Consider the following 15,821-nt stretch of genomic DNA (forward strand, 5'->3'; position numbering starts at 1 on the left):
CTCATAGAAGAGATCCTTGGATGCCTCATCCTTCTCTTCCGTCGGGGCATGGGCGCAGATGAGCGAGATGTTGAAGAATCTCGCTTTGATGCGGATTGTGGCTAGACGCTCGTCCACCGGGGTGAACGACAGTACTCGGCGACGGAGTCTCTCTCCCACCACAAATCCAACACCGAATTTGCGCTCCTTTACATGGCAGCTGTAGTAGACGTCGCAAGGCCCCAGACATTGTTTGCCTTGCCCCGTCCAACGCATTTCTTGGATGGCGGTGATGTCAGCTTTTGTCCTTACGAGGACATCAATCAGCCGGGCAGAGCCACCTTCACCATTAAGGTCCGGACATTCCAATTGCATGCCCTCAAATCGTAGTCCTTTAAACGTTTGCCGTGGTCGTCATCAGAAGGGGGGTCTCATCCGAGGCTTTGCCTTGCTTCTTCACTGGAAGTGGTTTTTACGTGGCGGGTCCCAAGCCCAGCGCACAACCCATTGCGGGCAAAATGAAGGCATTATGAACATTAAATTCCAATTTTTAACCACTGCGTACTGGCTTCGTCATAAAGTATGAATTATGGTAAACGCATTTTGGTAGCTAAGAATGGCGAAGTCCTTGAAAAGGATTTGGCTTCGTTTTTCGGTACAGCAGGGAAACTTGTACAATTCAATAATATAATTAACTAGTAAACATTTGATTTAAATTACTATATGGGTAAGGTACTTTTATCATACAAGTTGTATGTGCGTATTCCCAAATCGTTTTGAAAAAAAATCCTTTATTTTACGTTGGTTAATATGGTCACCGTACCTATAGGATGGCATTGCCATACGTTTATTATAATACAGTGGTAGAAAAAATTACAGCCACCCCACATATTAAGAAGTTTTCACAATTTTTTCTTTATTTAATTTTAGTTATTTTTCATAAGAATATAGTCCATTTTTTAACAGAAACAATATAAATGAAAGGTTCAACCATTGAGCAATATTAAAAAAAAAAATAAACAAACTGGTAGAAATTACGAGTAAGTACCTTTTAGAATTTACCTGCCCTCAACACATTTTTGGAGAACAAATTTTTTTTTTTTAAAGGGCAGATAAATTTTTAGAACTACTTGAGAAAACGGCCCTTAGAAAGATTTTGAGTATGCAGTTTTGTAGGAACTCTGATTAAAAAGTAATTACAAAAAAAATGTATGGAACAATTTTTCTTTTCTTTCTTTTGGATTTCGCGGAACTTTTTTCGGGACTATTAGGGAACTGTAGAACTCTTTATTTCTTGTAAGTTGGTGATATCAGATCCGTTTTTGCTGAATAAAGGCTTGCGCGTGAAGTTAGCTAGCGATTTTTGTTTTTTAGCTTTTTTTGGTTAAATTAACAAAACTATTGAAATTTTGGTTAGGTAACTGTAGAACTATTGCCTTGCTGTCAGGAGCTCTGATTAAAAAGTAATTAAAAAAATAAATTTTAGTGTCCTTTTTTTCAAAACTTCGCGACTATTAAGGAACTGTAGAACTCTTTATTTCTCGCAAGTTGGTGGTATCAGAACTGTTTTTCCTGAAGAAAAGGCTTGCTGCGTGAAGTTATTAAGCATTTTAGTTTTGTTTTTAGCTTTTTTGGCTTTAATTAACAGAACTATTGAACATTTGATTATGGAACTGTAGAACTATTATCTTGTCAGGAACTCTGATTAAAAAGTAACTTTAACAAAAAATGCTTGCTAACTTTACACGAGCTTAACAGCATGGTACTGCTTGTTTATGTTTCTCTTTTTTTCGGAACATATTTTGTTTGACAACTTTTATCATGTATACAGGCTCGAAATCTTCACATCTGTTCCTCCCATGCCCTCTTTGTTAGTGTGAGTAATTTAGATGTATGAAAAAAACTTCACAGTGAGGCAAACTGAATTCCGATGCAAACTTTTAGTATCTTTCCTAAACACTAATAAAATAATTTTGTCCAGCTAACTTGTTCTAGTCGCCACACTGTTAGACGTGCTGACTTCAGACACTGATTCAGTGAATCGATACATAGTATAAAGGAAAGTTCTTTGTACACGGTAATCTTAAAAACTACTGAACGGATTTTGACGAGATTTTCTCTAATATACTCTGTATCGATAAGAGAGTGACCTTTTTATATAGAATTTTAATAGGGTTGCCACCTGTATAAAAACTATAAGATCCGCACCGTTCGTTGGATTACAAAAAATTAGGTGTCAAATGAAAGCGATTGGTCTCTAGAAAATCACGAATGTCTTATTTTTTTAATATGGTTGCCACCTGTTAAGAAATATACTATATTCAATCCTAATAAGCCTAGGCGTCAGTTCCGCATCGTCACTGTCAAATGAAAAGACTTAGCCTCTATACATAGTAAGAGGAAAGGCGAGATATTCTGACCACGCTACTTAACAGATTTAGGCAAGATTTTTTAAGTATATAATAAACGAAGTACATGATGACATATGATTTCTTTCTCCAAATACGTAAATACATACATATGCATACATTCAGCGCGTGACGAAGCCTCGCGCATCCGCGGCCGGCCAGTATCCAATAAATCTATATTTTCGTTTTATTATCTTATTGTAGGTTTTTTTTCGAAATGGGTAGCCGGTACAACCGGTTGTTGAAACAAGCGTGACGTAATCCTTTTGGAAGTAAAGTTTCAACATATTCTGTACACCATTGTCTTACCACTAATTCCATGTAAATAAATCGTTCTCATAATTTAGCACGCAAAACAAAAACAAATTAGGAAAAATTGTTTTTGTTTTTCTTTATAATTTTTGGAAATAGTTATTCACGCGAAATTCGCGATAAGACCAATTCTTTGCAACCGCCCAAATGAAGCACTAAAATTACATGATTACATTGATTAAAATATATGTAATTTTCTTAAAAAAAAAATACATGGATCGAATCGTAACAGTCGTGAACGAGCAACTCGTCACATCAAAATTAATATTTAGGTTTATAAAAGTCGTGAACGTACTGTTCGTCTCGTAAACCGAATTATAAAACGAGCATTACGTTCACGACTGTTATAAACAAAAAATAAGCATTTTTGCGTGACGAGTTGCTCGTTCACGACTGTTACGATTCGAGCCCAGACCAGTGTCTATTGTAACCGAAAAATGTTATTCAGAATGCTGACAAATAAATTACTCAGGCGACTGACGAGTCACGAAATTTTGTTCGTACGATTTTGAACTCGTTCACTACTGTAACGGTTCGTGCCAGGGTCCAAATAAATGCAGTCGATTTCGAATGAAACTCGACTCGAAATGTGATTTTGGAATCGCGGCCCTCGATAATAAGTGCGCTTCGTAAATTTGAATATCATTAGAGGAAAAGCCGTTACAATTTCATTACGTTCGAATACGAATGCCGTAATTTGGACCCAGGTCCTTAATAAAATTTTGTCTTGCTTTGTAGCTAGGATTCTTTTGCAAGCTGATTACAAAAAATTACTAATATTATTATGATTGCAGATTCGTAATATCATGGCGGAATTGGGGATTCGTCGATTTCAAGATTTAATCGGACGAACAGATTTACTTCAAGTATCTAGAAAAGGAAGCAGCAAATCGAACTCTTTAAACTTCTCTCTGCTGTTAAAAAATGCTTTGGAGTTAAGGCCTGGTACAAATATTGTAGGAGGCTCCATACCTCAGGATTTCCAGTTGGAAAAGCGTGCTGACTACAAACTTATTCAAATGGCTCAGAATGTTTTAGATGGCGTTGAGGATAATACAACAATTAAATTGCTTATAAATAATGAAGAGCGTGCCTTCGGATCAACGTTAAGTTATCACATAGCTTGGTAAGTTGTGAGGACAGAAGTTTGATATTAAGGTGGAAATACGTACTTACATATGTTTATACTTATGTAAACGTAAAAGCGTAGCAAATTTCCCTTTTTTTATAATCCTAATGGATTTTTTTACCCTCCATTCCCGCCCATCCGCACGAGGGGCGCAGTCCGCGTGACATACGGAGCCAGTATTTTCAATTTTTGCGCCGAGTCACGATAGGCAGGAGTTTGTTAATTGTCGAGATCTAAAACTGTTCAGCTACAGAACTAAATACATCAGCCGATTTTATGCCTTTATTTTAATTATTCATTTATTGAGAGAGGACAGTATCGAATTCTTAATGCTGAAAAGCGGATCTGATATATCAAATGTGCTGGAATGAGAGTTAAAATCCTGGCATAAGCAACTGAGTGGGTCATGCAATTCAAAACTAGTTTTACAAGTTTTCAGAAATAGGGTACAAAAGTGTCTTAATACCCGGGAGGGAACATTAAGGCTAACTTCGCCCAGAAGAAGCGGACTTGAAATTGAGCCTGTTAGTAATTTAACTATAAAAATTGTACCAAGCATTTGCCTGCGGCTGGAAAGTGAAGGAAGATTTATAAGTTTTAATCGGCTCGTATAAGGTGGAAGGTTATATTGACAATCCCAACGGAAATTTCTTAAAGCAAAAAGTAGCAATTGTTTTTGAATTGAGTAAATTTAATTCTGAGATATCTGAGTAAATTTGATACCTTGGATTCCAAACCACCGAAACGTATTCCAAAATTGGCCTTACTAATGTTGCAAACAGGGTTTTAGTGATATAAGGGTCAAAAAATTATTTTGACCATCGTTTCACAAATGCAAGTGCACCTTTAGCCATGTTGGCTGTCACATTAATATGAAGATTAAAATTAAGCTTAGGATCCATTGTGATACCAAGGTCCACAAAATTGTATACCTGTTCCAGGTTATGGTTACCTATTGTATAAGAAGCGGGATGAACAGCTCTTCGCGAGAAGCACATTACTCTACATTTCTTAAGATTTAGAGGCATAAGATTTACTTGACACCAGTAAGCCATGCTGTTTAAGTCTGATTGTAGCAAAGACCTTTCTATAATTGAAATGTAAGATTTGTAAAGCTTTACAACATCTGCATACAAAATCGGACCTAGGTGGCTACCTTGAGGGACTGCTGAAGTAACATCAATGACGTCAGAGATAGTATTTTTAAACATTACCCTTTGTGATCTATCGTAGAGGTATGAAGAGATCCAACGTAGAAAATTAGGTGGAAGACCAAGAAGATCAAGTTTGTAGATGAGCAACGAGTGGCACACTTTGCTTTACTGAAGTCAGTATATACATATAACATCAACAGTTTTGCTTTCACTAAATGCTTTTGAGATATAGGATGTTAATTCAAGTAAATTTTGTAGAAGTTGATTTGCCCTTGCACAATTCATGTTGACTATATGAAATGCTAGAAGAGATAGAATGCGTCAACTGATTTGTTATAATTTCTTCAAATAATTTAGGAATTGCAGAAAGCTTAGCTATTCCCCGGTAGTTCTCCACTGAAGATCTGCTACCGCTGTTATGTAACGGGGTTATGAACGATTCCTTCTATATAGTGGGAAAAACGCTCTCTTTAAGAGACAAATTAAATGACGCAGTTAACGGCTCATAGAGATAATCAGCGCAATTTATAAGAATACAAGTAGGGATTTGGTCAGGATCATAACTGAACCACTGCTTTAAGGATTTCAGATAAAGTACGACGTTAAGCCCAAATTTTGAGGGTGTATTTAAAATTCTCAGTATGCAGATTTTTCTGCTTCATTAGACCTAAAACACGTGTGAACCTCGAAAAAGTATATTAAGTTTTTTTGGTCACACAGTGTAATTTAGATCGTCATTAATAATCTGTATATGCTTGTATGTAAATATATGTGTACTGCCAGAAAAAAATCCGGAAAAGTATCCGAAAAGTGACAGAAAGGTAAATAGAAAAGTGCCACGAATGGTTGTGAAACGAATAGTTTTCCGGCTGTTTTTCTGAAATTTTTTATTCTGAACTTCACATTAGCTTTTTCATAGCTAATTATACTCAGCAATTAATTATATTTTTATAAATACTTGTAAATATGTTCGTCTGCCGGAATACGAACCTGGTACCTCATGAAAGATTACAAATAGTCGCACGCTCAGCTACTGCGTACATATTTTCAAATGTTCCGTTTGAACAAATATTTTAATATTATTGTTTTCAAATATCGTGATATTTATTTAAGTTAAATAACATAGAAAAATGGTAGCAGGGCAAATGGAGTCCAAATATATTGTTGCTGTTGTCGTAGCCGCTACAACAACCCCGCCCAGATTGGTTAGTCTTTCAATCGTTGTCGTCAAGCTCTACTAACGGCAGCTCTAGGAAGTGTGCATCCCCGACTGGGTCTATCCATAGGAACAGGACGTTAGCGTGGTCGGATTTAGAGGGTATACGAAGAGATGCTGCGAGTCATGGGGCGACTCTCCGCTTGCCGGGCATTCATTGGGAATATTTTAGTTTAATCTGCTCAAGTATGAGTTCAACGTGCTGCAGTAACCGGAGCGCAGTTGGGCTATTGTGGTCCGAGTCTCCCGAGGCAGACGAAGTTCTGTCTCGTACACGTCTGGTGGTTGTATGCCGATAAAGGCATTCACAGGTCGGGAGTCTACATAACTCTAGACTGCCTCTCTGTGAATGCTATTCAAGGCCTGTCGTTAAGCTGTCGGATCCAGAGGTTGTTCGGTGAACCTCTGGACTTCGTCCGTCAGTTCGTAGAGATGCCTCCTGACGTGCCTGGGCGAGAGCAAGGCGTTGCCTGTTTGGATGGAAGCATCCTGCCGCTGTCCTCAGTGCCGTGTTCTGGCTAGTCTGCAACTTTATCCACTGCGTCCTACTAGTCCCCGGTGACCACGCGGGCGCAGCGTAGTTCAGAACCGGCCGGCCAATTGTCTTGTACGTTGCCAGCAACGTTTCTTTGTCTTTGGCGGCTAGCGACTTGAGGACCTTGTTGCGGCTTTGTACTTTGTTGACCATTGCGGTTGTATGCGCCGAGAAGGAGAGCAGACTATCGAATATTACTCCGAGTATCGTCGGCTTGGTATATCATCGACGTGAATTCCCAGTTGGAGTCTGACCTCCTTCGTCCAGGTGGAAAATAGTGTGGCTCAGGATTTTGTAGGGGAGACGGTTACGCTCCGTGCAGTGAAGAAGCGAGAAAGCTCGGCGAAATAACCGTTAACTTTCGAGAACAAGTCATCAATTCCATTCCCGGACGCTATGATCGAGCAGTCGTCAGCATAAGAGACAATCGAGACTCCCTCTAGTGGTTCAGGGAGCTTTGAAATGTAAAAGTTAAACAGCAATGGGAAAAGGACACCAACCTGTGGAACCCCCTGTATTATTTTCCTCGGTGTGCTCGATTTGTCTCTAAAAGTTACTGATGAGTGACGACCACTCTGGTAATTCGCCGTTTGAGTCCCTGTGGGAGACACGAGGCCTCTATGTCTTCTAGTAGCGTTGAATGGCTGACAGTGTCAAACGCCTTAGACAGGTCCAGCGCTGCTAGAATGGTTCTCTCACAGGGGCGCTTTCGGTTTAGGCCCCCGAGTTATCTGGGTATTTATGGCGTTAAGTGCTGTTGTTGTGCTATGCACTTTACGGAACCCATGCTGATGCTTCGCTAGTCAGGTGGTTTGTAAAATACGGCAGTAGCAAAGCCTTTAGTGTCTTCGCTACCGGGGAAAAGAGGGTGTTGGCTGGTTTCCCCGGTTTGAGCAGTGGGACCGGTCTCCCCATTTCCCAGATGTCTGGAATGACGAGAGGGGCCATTGACAAATTGGGGACCTCCGTTAGGTACGCTACTCCCGTAGGACCCAAGTTTTTCAGCATCAGCATGTATATTCCGTCGGGGCCAATGGCTTTGGAGGCTTTCTCCTTCCCGGTGGCTACCCTTACCTCACCGCTTTTGAAAACAAGAGGCGCACTAGGTTTTGGCAGTTTGTGCAGCCTTTTGGTCACTCGACGTTTGGCTTTATCCTCCGAAGGATGTTAGATGAACTGTCAGCTAAAATAGCTCACGCATCGCTCCGGGTTCGACGAAGTGTGTTCACCAAAGTCTATTTCAACTCTGTCGGCACGCTTCGGCGGGTTGGACAATGATCTCTCGGTTGACCAAAGCTTACGCACACCAGAGGCGAAGTTGCAGGTCTTCAGATGCTCTTCCCATTTCTTCCGCTTACAAGTTGCCGAATCTCCGAGATGAGATCCCTAATACGGGGATTTTAGGGATCGGCCTGACGAAGGTTGTCGCACTCATCGCTAGGACAGCCGCTTCAGCTGGAAAATTCGGAGGAGGGTCCGAGATGCATCCCGCTGGGATGAAGCGGGCTGCAGCAGCAGTGACAACCCTGTGGAATTTACGTTCACCTACGTGAACGTCGGTTGGTATGGGTAGTGCAGCGAAGGCGCTTTCAGTAACATCCGCGAAGATTTTCCAATAAGCTTTAGAAAAGTAGACATAGGTCCGGTGATCTACGGAGGCAAAGTCGGCTGGTTTATCAATCGAGATGATTATGGGCAGATGGTCCGATGCTAAAATCAGCAGAGGTCGCCATGATACTGTTTATCAGAACAGCGCTGACTATTGTTAGGTCTGGCGAGCTGCAGTAGCTGCCCATAATCCTGGTGGGTGCGTCGTCGTTCATTGTGCAGAATGTCGAGTCATCTATCTGCTCAGCCAATTGTGTTCCCCTACGATCGTTTGACAGGCTTGAATGCCAAAGTTCGTGGTGCGCATTGAAGTCACCAACTACCATACGGTTTTAACCTCTGAGCAGCGCACCTATTTCAGGGGGTGATATCCTGCCGGGCAGCTGGTGGCAGGTGGTATACATACGTTGAATATTTCGAGCTCGACATCACCTCACCGGGTAGCAATTCCCTGACATTCTAGCCTCCACCATTATCTCGCTCGCGATCCAGAGGTGCACGTTGTATGCGGCGCAATTAAACAGTGTTGAATTGCCGNCTATCTGCTCAGCCAATTGTGTTCCCCTACGATCGTTTGACAGGCTTGAATGCCAAAGTTCGTGGTGCGCATTGAAGTCACCAACTACCATACGGTTTTAACCTCTGAGCAGCGCACCTATTTCAGGGGGTGATATCCTGCCGGGCAGCTGGTGGCAGGTGGTATACATACGTTGAATATTTCGAGCTCGACATCACCTCACCGGGTAGCAATTCCCTGACATTCTAGGGTGGTATCCTTGCGGTCGATGCCTGCTTCGATAAGACGATACTGCACGGTGTGGTGCGTTATGAACGCTAGGCCTCCACCATTATCTCGCTCGCGATCTAGACGGGGCACGTTGTATGCGGCGCAATTAAACAGTGTTGAATTGCCGCGCAGCTTCGTCTCTTGGACCGCAGCTATTAATATTCCGTGCCGACCCATGAAGACTGTTATCGCCTCGATCTTGTTCTGAAGTCCGTTACAGTTGAATTGTAAAATCTTCGTATGCCAAGGGAGACTTACTGGAATGTGGGGTGTTAGTAATATGTGTTACCGTGCCGCCACATGCTGTGTTTCTGAGGCTGTTGCCCTGTGGTCTTAGTGGGCGGTGTCGCAGCTGGGGGTTGCGACCGAGCAGCTCAGCATGGGCCCTCATAGTCCCTCGTCCAATCTCGCGTGGTGCGCAGTCTTGAGCATGCCCTAAAGTGACACCAGCCCAGGCATGTATTGTACTTGACTGATGTCACATTGCAGAATATCCTGGACTGACACACCTTCAGATTGTCGGAGGAACTAGAAGTTGTTGGCGGTGGCGTGTGGGTGGTGGTGCAGTTGTATCCGTAGTGTGGTCTGTTGTGTCTGTGGTATTGTCTATTGTATTGTGTTGTGGTGCGGTTGTGTTTTTGTTGAGTTGGTCAGGCGGACTCTATTGTGACGTGGAGGCAGCTCGATTGTNGAAGTTGTTGGCGGTGGCGTGTGGGTGGTGGTGCAGTTGTATCCGTAGTGTGGTCTGTTGTGTCTGTGGTATTGTCTATTGTATTGTGTTGTGGTGCGGTTGTGTTTTTGTTGAGTTGGTCAGGCGGACTCTATTGTGACGTGGAAGCAGCTCGATTGTCGCAGCAAGGGGCCACGTACGCAGTGGTCCATTGCCTGTGAGTCGTGAGGCCTGAGCAAACTCGGAGATGGCTCCACCGATTGCACGTGTTTCATCTGACGGAGGTGGAGTTGTGGTGTAATCGTCTCTGGCACACCCAGCAGGTATATGTTTCTGGTCCAGGGTTTGACTCAATGCCAGCCCTGAGCAGAAGTATGCAAAGAAGAAGTAGCCCTATGGACGTACAACTTTTGAGGGATTTCGCCGACCTAAACAGGGTTAGATCCGAAACAACAGCCCTTGGTCGGGTAAAACCCGAGTCATTCCGGTACGTAGAACTGGCAGTCGTGGGAATGTATGTTAGTTAGCTGACTACTGTTGGACACTAAAAAGTAGAGATGTGCCGGATAGAGATTTTGCCGGATAACCAGATTCCGGATATTCTGTAAAAAATAACAGCAATAGACTGCTGCCCTTAATAAATTTCACAATATTGTTATTTTAGGTTTGTTTGTTTAGCTAGATTATCTGCTTTTTCGAGCTTAACCATCCAATACGTAATTAAGAATACACAATTCCTCTTCCGAAGTACAACTTATGATATAATCCTGTATTAAAAAGATAACTTCTACGTCTGCAACCCGCATTATCGATTAGTTTTGGTAAATAGATGAGAAACGTCAAAGACAAAAGATAAACAACAATGAACGCCGCGGGTAAGAAAAAATTCGTGATTGATTTTTTTGTTTAAAAACGTGTAAAAATCGAACTAATATGCTGAATTACATATCGTTTCGCTTCCCGAAATGTCCGTACAGCTTCATTGTTGCAATATTTTGTGACACACGTTTCGAAACTCGTTTTCTTGTCTGACATCAATAAATCTAAAAACTGGGTAGATGGTGAACTAAATAATTCGAAAATATACGACCCTATTATGAGTTGCATTCGATCTTCGACTGTGGTCGAAAGCGCTGATCGAACGAATTTTCATTTGGTATTATGACGCTAATTCGATGAAGAATAGCGCTATTGCGAATCTCGTTTAGGTTATTCACAATAGCATAGTTTTCACCGCTGAAAACCTTTGTTCATAAATCGGGCAAACCAAATAGTGTCCTTATACATGTTTATTTAAATGTGAACAAATTAAGATGAAGTAAAAAAGGCGAGTTTATAAAAACTTGGTAAAAATGGGTACAACGGAGTTCTGGTCAACGATTCGACGACGATTAGTAAACTGGTAAGGAGTAGAAAACGTGTAAGTTGAGTCTTTTGAATATATTTTGATATATATTATATTTAAGAAATTCGTCTACAGATTTAATAAAAATTTCGACTGTCTAAAGAGGCGTTTGTAGACCTGCTGTCCGCTACACAAAACCTGCTGCAGCAATGCCCTCGGGCCAAAACTATTTAAAATATTTTAAAACTATCAACATATCTGCGATTTTGTTCTCAGAAGTCATCCCGGATCAGTGCAACCAGCCTTTCGAGAGTGTGTTTAGCATTCATGACGTCAGACCTGCATGATTTTAATAAAAATTGATGTCTAACCGCCAAAAAGCAAGAAAACAAACGCAAAATCATATAGTTTTCACACAGCGTCAAAAGTAAAATTCTGTTCGACAGAAAATTCCATACACAACGAAACTTTCGACACGGATGCGTAGCTCATAATACGAATTTCACATTCGATCTTCGATAACCAATGAAGATCGAAAAGCGAATGCAACTCATAACAAGGACCTTAAATCAGTTAGCATGGAGAAACCTGCTGAATCATATGAAACTGGCCGAATTCTTGTGAAAGATTCTATTGAAGAGCGAGACCAGGATAATTGGCAATCCTTTGTGGACATATCCAGACAAGAAGATCCTTTCATTTGGTGGAATCATAGACGGCCGCTGTGGTGTAACGGTTAGCCTGGTTTCAAGCCCGGTTCAACCCAGCATAAAAAAGGTTTTTCTAATAGCGGTCGCCCCTCGGCAGGCAATGACAAACCTTCGAGTGTATTTCTGCCCTCCCCTTGTGTGACAACATCAATGCGAACGCCACAAATCGGAGGAGAAACCCGCTCACACACTAACAAATGTGTAAGCACCAATCTATTATTATTATAGTCGCAAAGAATTTCCAAATTTGTTTACACCGGCAATGAAGTATCTGTGCGAACGTAAAAAGAGTACTTAGTGCATCGGGTAGCATTTATGTTGAAAATAGAAATGGGTTCTTGACCGATAATGCGGAAAGAAATGCTTATTTTCATAATGAAAAATATATAAATTTTTAACTCCAATTACTAATTACATACTATTAAATTTGATTATAAAAATAACAAAAAAATCTGAACTAGATTTTTAAATAGGATCTTCTGTAATCGGAATCCGGCCGGATTTTAACCAGTATCCGGCCGGATTCCGTATATCTACCGGGTAACCGGCACATCCCTACTAAAAAGGATGTACTTGATAGTAAATATTCCCGAAAATCCTAAATAAATTGAAAAGGCTCTTTATTTTTCTTCAGTAAGTACAGTTTTCAAGCGTATGTTATTAAATTTTACTTAAATGCTGTTGTAAAAAAACTGAGGGTGACAGAATTATTTAATAAGTAGCCGACCCAGCGAACTTCATCCCGCCCAAAAATAATTTCTTTTACTGAAATATTTTGGTCCAACATTTTCACCAACAATTTACGTTCACGATTACCAGTGGTACATTTATCTGCTAATATTACGGCTTGGTGGTTGTCAGAAGGCATATTTCCATTGTCGTCTTTTATAACCTAACGTAAGTGTATGTTCCTGGAGAAGTTCTTGAAATTCTCTAATAATCTGGCGTTTCACAGCACGGTTAATCGCAAAACGAAATAAATTTGAAGTACTTTTTCCCATTCACTCCCTGGCAGCAACAATGATCCGGTTCGATGGTGAATCTGTCCTTGAAACTGTATGGTATAGTTGGTGGCGATTTAAAAATTGATCAGTATCGTAGTTCTACAGAAATCCAATATACACAGACTTATTTCAGTAGAAATACCTTAAAGCTCTTTTCAAGGAACGCAAAACTGCTAAAAAATTTTGTAATGCTATTATTTTGAGCAGTACTATATTCATTTTCTTATAATATGGTAAAATGTTAATAATTTCCTATGTTAGGATTTTGATATGCGCCTCCGTATTTGATCTCAGTTGAACTTTTATAAGTATGAGTTATCAATTTAAACGAATATCTTTTATTTTGTTTGTTTTGTAGTATTGTAAATGCATTTTTATAGCCAATTTCACTCCTTTGCACTTCAAAATGGACAAACAAAATCCGAATTTAATTTTGCCATATAAAAAATAAATTCAGATTTTGCCTGTCGCTATTCAGGGGGTGCAAGTGTATGTATATAAGTTATATAATTCAGACGCATAAATTAATAAGTTTATTTTATTATTATAAGAATTTCTTTTCGATGCACTCAAGTTTAAAATAAATATATACAATCCCTTTAATGTACCAAGTCATTTGCAAATTTTATAAATTTATTAATTATTTAATTTTCAAGCAATTGAGCGTTTCAATTCAATACCTTTCACGACGATAGTACTATCGATACTATCGATGTTTTCAACTATCGTTTCAAAAGCTATCGAGTGGCGGTGCTATCGATAGTATCCCTGCTGTAATACGTGAGTGCAAAGAGCATGAGATGCTGGCCGACAGGAAGAACGCCCGAAAATTCTACCAGAGGGTTAGGCGACTTACGGAAGGTTTCAAGACCGGGGCGAACTCCTGTCAGAACAACAATTGCGACCTAGTGGCCGATGTCCAGAATATACTTAAATTGTGGAGGGAACACTTTTACAACCTACTGCATGGTAGCAGCCCTGAAAGTAGTGAAGAAGACGAATCCGTGTCCCCAGTCGGTGATGATGGAGTAGCTGTCCCACCGCCTGACTAGGACGAGGTACGAATAGCGATTACGCGGCTGAAAAACAACAAAGCTGCTGGAGCTGACGGCCTGCCAGCCGAGCTATTCAAGTACGGGGGCGAGGAGCTGATCAGATGCATGCATCAGCTCGTATGCAGAATATGGTCAGATGAACGTATGCCCGACGACTGAAATTTAACTGTGCTCTGCTAAATCAACAAGAAAGGCGACCCAGGNGCTGACGGCCTGCCAGCCGAGCTATTCAAGTACGGGGGCGAGGAGCTGATCAGATGCATGCATCAGCTCGTATGCAGAATATGGTCAGATGAACGTATGCCCGACGACTGAAATTTAACTGTGCTCTGCTAAATCAACAAGAAAGGCGACCCAGGCATACGCGCCAACTACCGCGGAATCAGCCTTCTGAGCATAGGTTATAAGGTCTTATCGAGTGTATTGTGCAAAAGACTGAAGCCCATCGTCATCGAACTGATTGTGGCCTTAGGCCTGGAAAATCCACCATAGATCAGGTATTCACAATACGCCAAATCTTGGAAAAGACCCGAGAGAATAGGATCGACACACATATTTGTCGATTTCAAAGCCGCTTTCGACAGCACGAAGGGAAGTTGCCTCTATGCCGCGATGTCTAAATTTGGTATCCCCGCGAAACTAACACGGCTGTGTAAAATGACGTTGAGCAATACCACCAGCTCCGTCAGAATAGGGAAGGACCTCTCCGAGCCGTTTGATACCAAACGAGGTTTCAGACAAGAACACTCCCTTTCGGGTGATTTCCTTTAATCTGATGTTGGAGATGATAATAAGAGCCGCAGAACTAAACCTCTCAGGCACAATACTTTACAAGAGCGTACAATTGCTGGCGTATGCCGACGACATCGATATTATCGGTNATACTTTATAAGAGCGTACAATTGCTGGCGTATGCCGACGACATCGATATTATCGGTAAAAACAAGGGCTACGTCTGTTCTGCCTTCTCGGGATTGGATAGAGAAGCAAAGCGAATGGGTCTGGTGGTGAACGAGGACAAAACGAAGTATCTCCTGTCAGCACACAAACAGTCAGAGCATACGCGTCTTGGCACCCACGTCACTGTTGACAGTTACAAGTTTGAAAAAGTAGACGTCTTCGTTTATTTGGGAACCAGCATTAACACCAATAATAATGACAGCATCGAAATCCAACGGAGAATCACTCTTGCCAACAAGTGCTACTTTGGGCTGAGCAAGTAATTGAGAAGTAAAGTCCTCTTTCGTCGTACAAAGATCACACTCTTTAAGTCGCTCATTATGCCTGTGCCGGTGTATGGCGCGGAGGCATGTACAATGAAAGCATCTGATGAGAACTTGGCGCTTGGAGTTTTCGAGAGAATGATTCTGCGAAAGATTTACGGGCCTTTACGCGTTGGTGATGGCGAATATCGCAGATGATTTAACGATGAGCTGTATGAGCTTTACAACAATATGGACATAGTGCAGCTAATTAAAATTCAGCGGCTCCGCTGGCTTGGCCATGTCGTTCGAATGGACAGAAACGCTCCTGCTCTGAAAATATTCAACGCGGGCCGCGATGCTTAGGCGGTTACAGCGCCAATAAAGAACAATTGCGCTTCCCTTATATATATGTACATTCACTTATATATAAAAATACACATAATAAGAAAGTGAACCCAGCAGTAAATTTGGTGGTAATAACCCAACTGCAAATTTACCAGTTCCGAAAAATATATTTTGAACAAAAAGGCACTCTGAAACCACATTGAAAAAAATTAGATATATGTGACCTGGTCTACGGACAGGGGGCTTAGGTGTTAAAAAATCAATTTTCACTTTTTGGTTGATTCGGATGGAAGATGAGATGCTTTTTCACGTGGTGAAAAGCAGAAAATCCTAACTTGCTTAGAAGTGTACTAAAAATG

The 15,821-nt window shown here is 41.2% G+C and overlaps 1 protein-coding gene across 1 annotated transcript in view; it reads left to right on the plus strand.

The window, feature by feature from the left end:
* LOC108360908 (glutamate synthase [NADH], amyloplastic) overlaps positions 1-15,821 on the plus strand; it is a 149,652-nt gene that overhangs the window by 94,310 nt on the left and 39,521 nt on the right. The window contains exon 9 of the mRNA XM_017613371.1: positions 3,494-3,825. Within this exon, the coding sequence (XP_017468860.1) occupies positions 3,494-3,825 (332 nt within the window). The remainder of the gene's footprint in view (positions 1-3,493; positions 3,826-15,821) is intronic.

This window comes from Rhagoletis zephyria, unplaced genomic scaffold (genome assembly GCF_001687245.7).
Source record: "Rhagoletis zephyria isolate East Lansing unplaced genomic scaffold, Rhagoletis_zephyria_1.1 Rzeph_scaffold_00652, whole genome shotgun sequence".
Taxonomy (NCBI): domain Eukaryota; kingdom Metazoa; phylum Arthropoda; class Insecta; order Diptera; family Tephritidae; genus Rhagoletis; species Rhagoletis zephyria.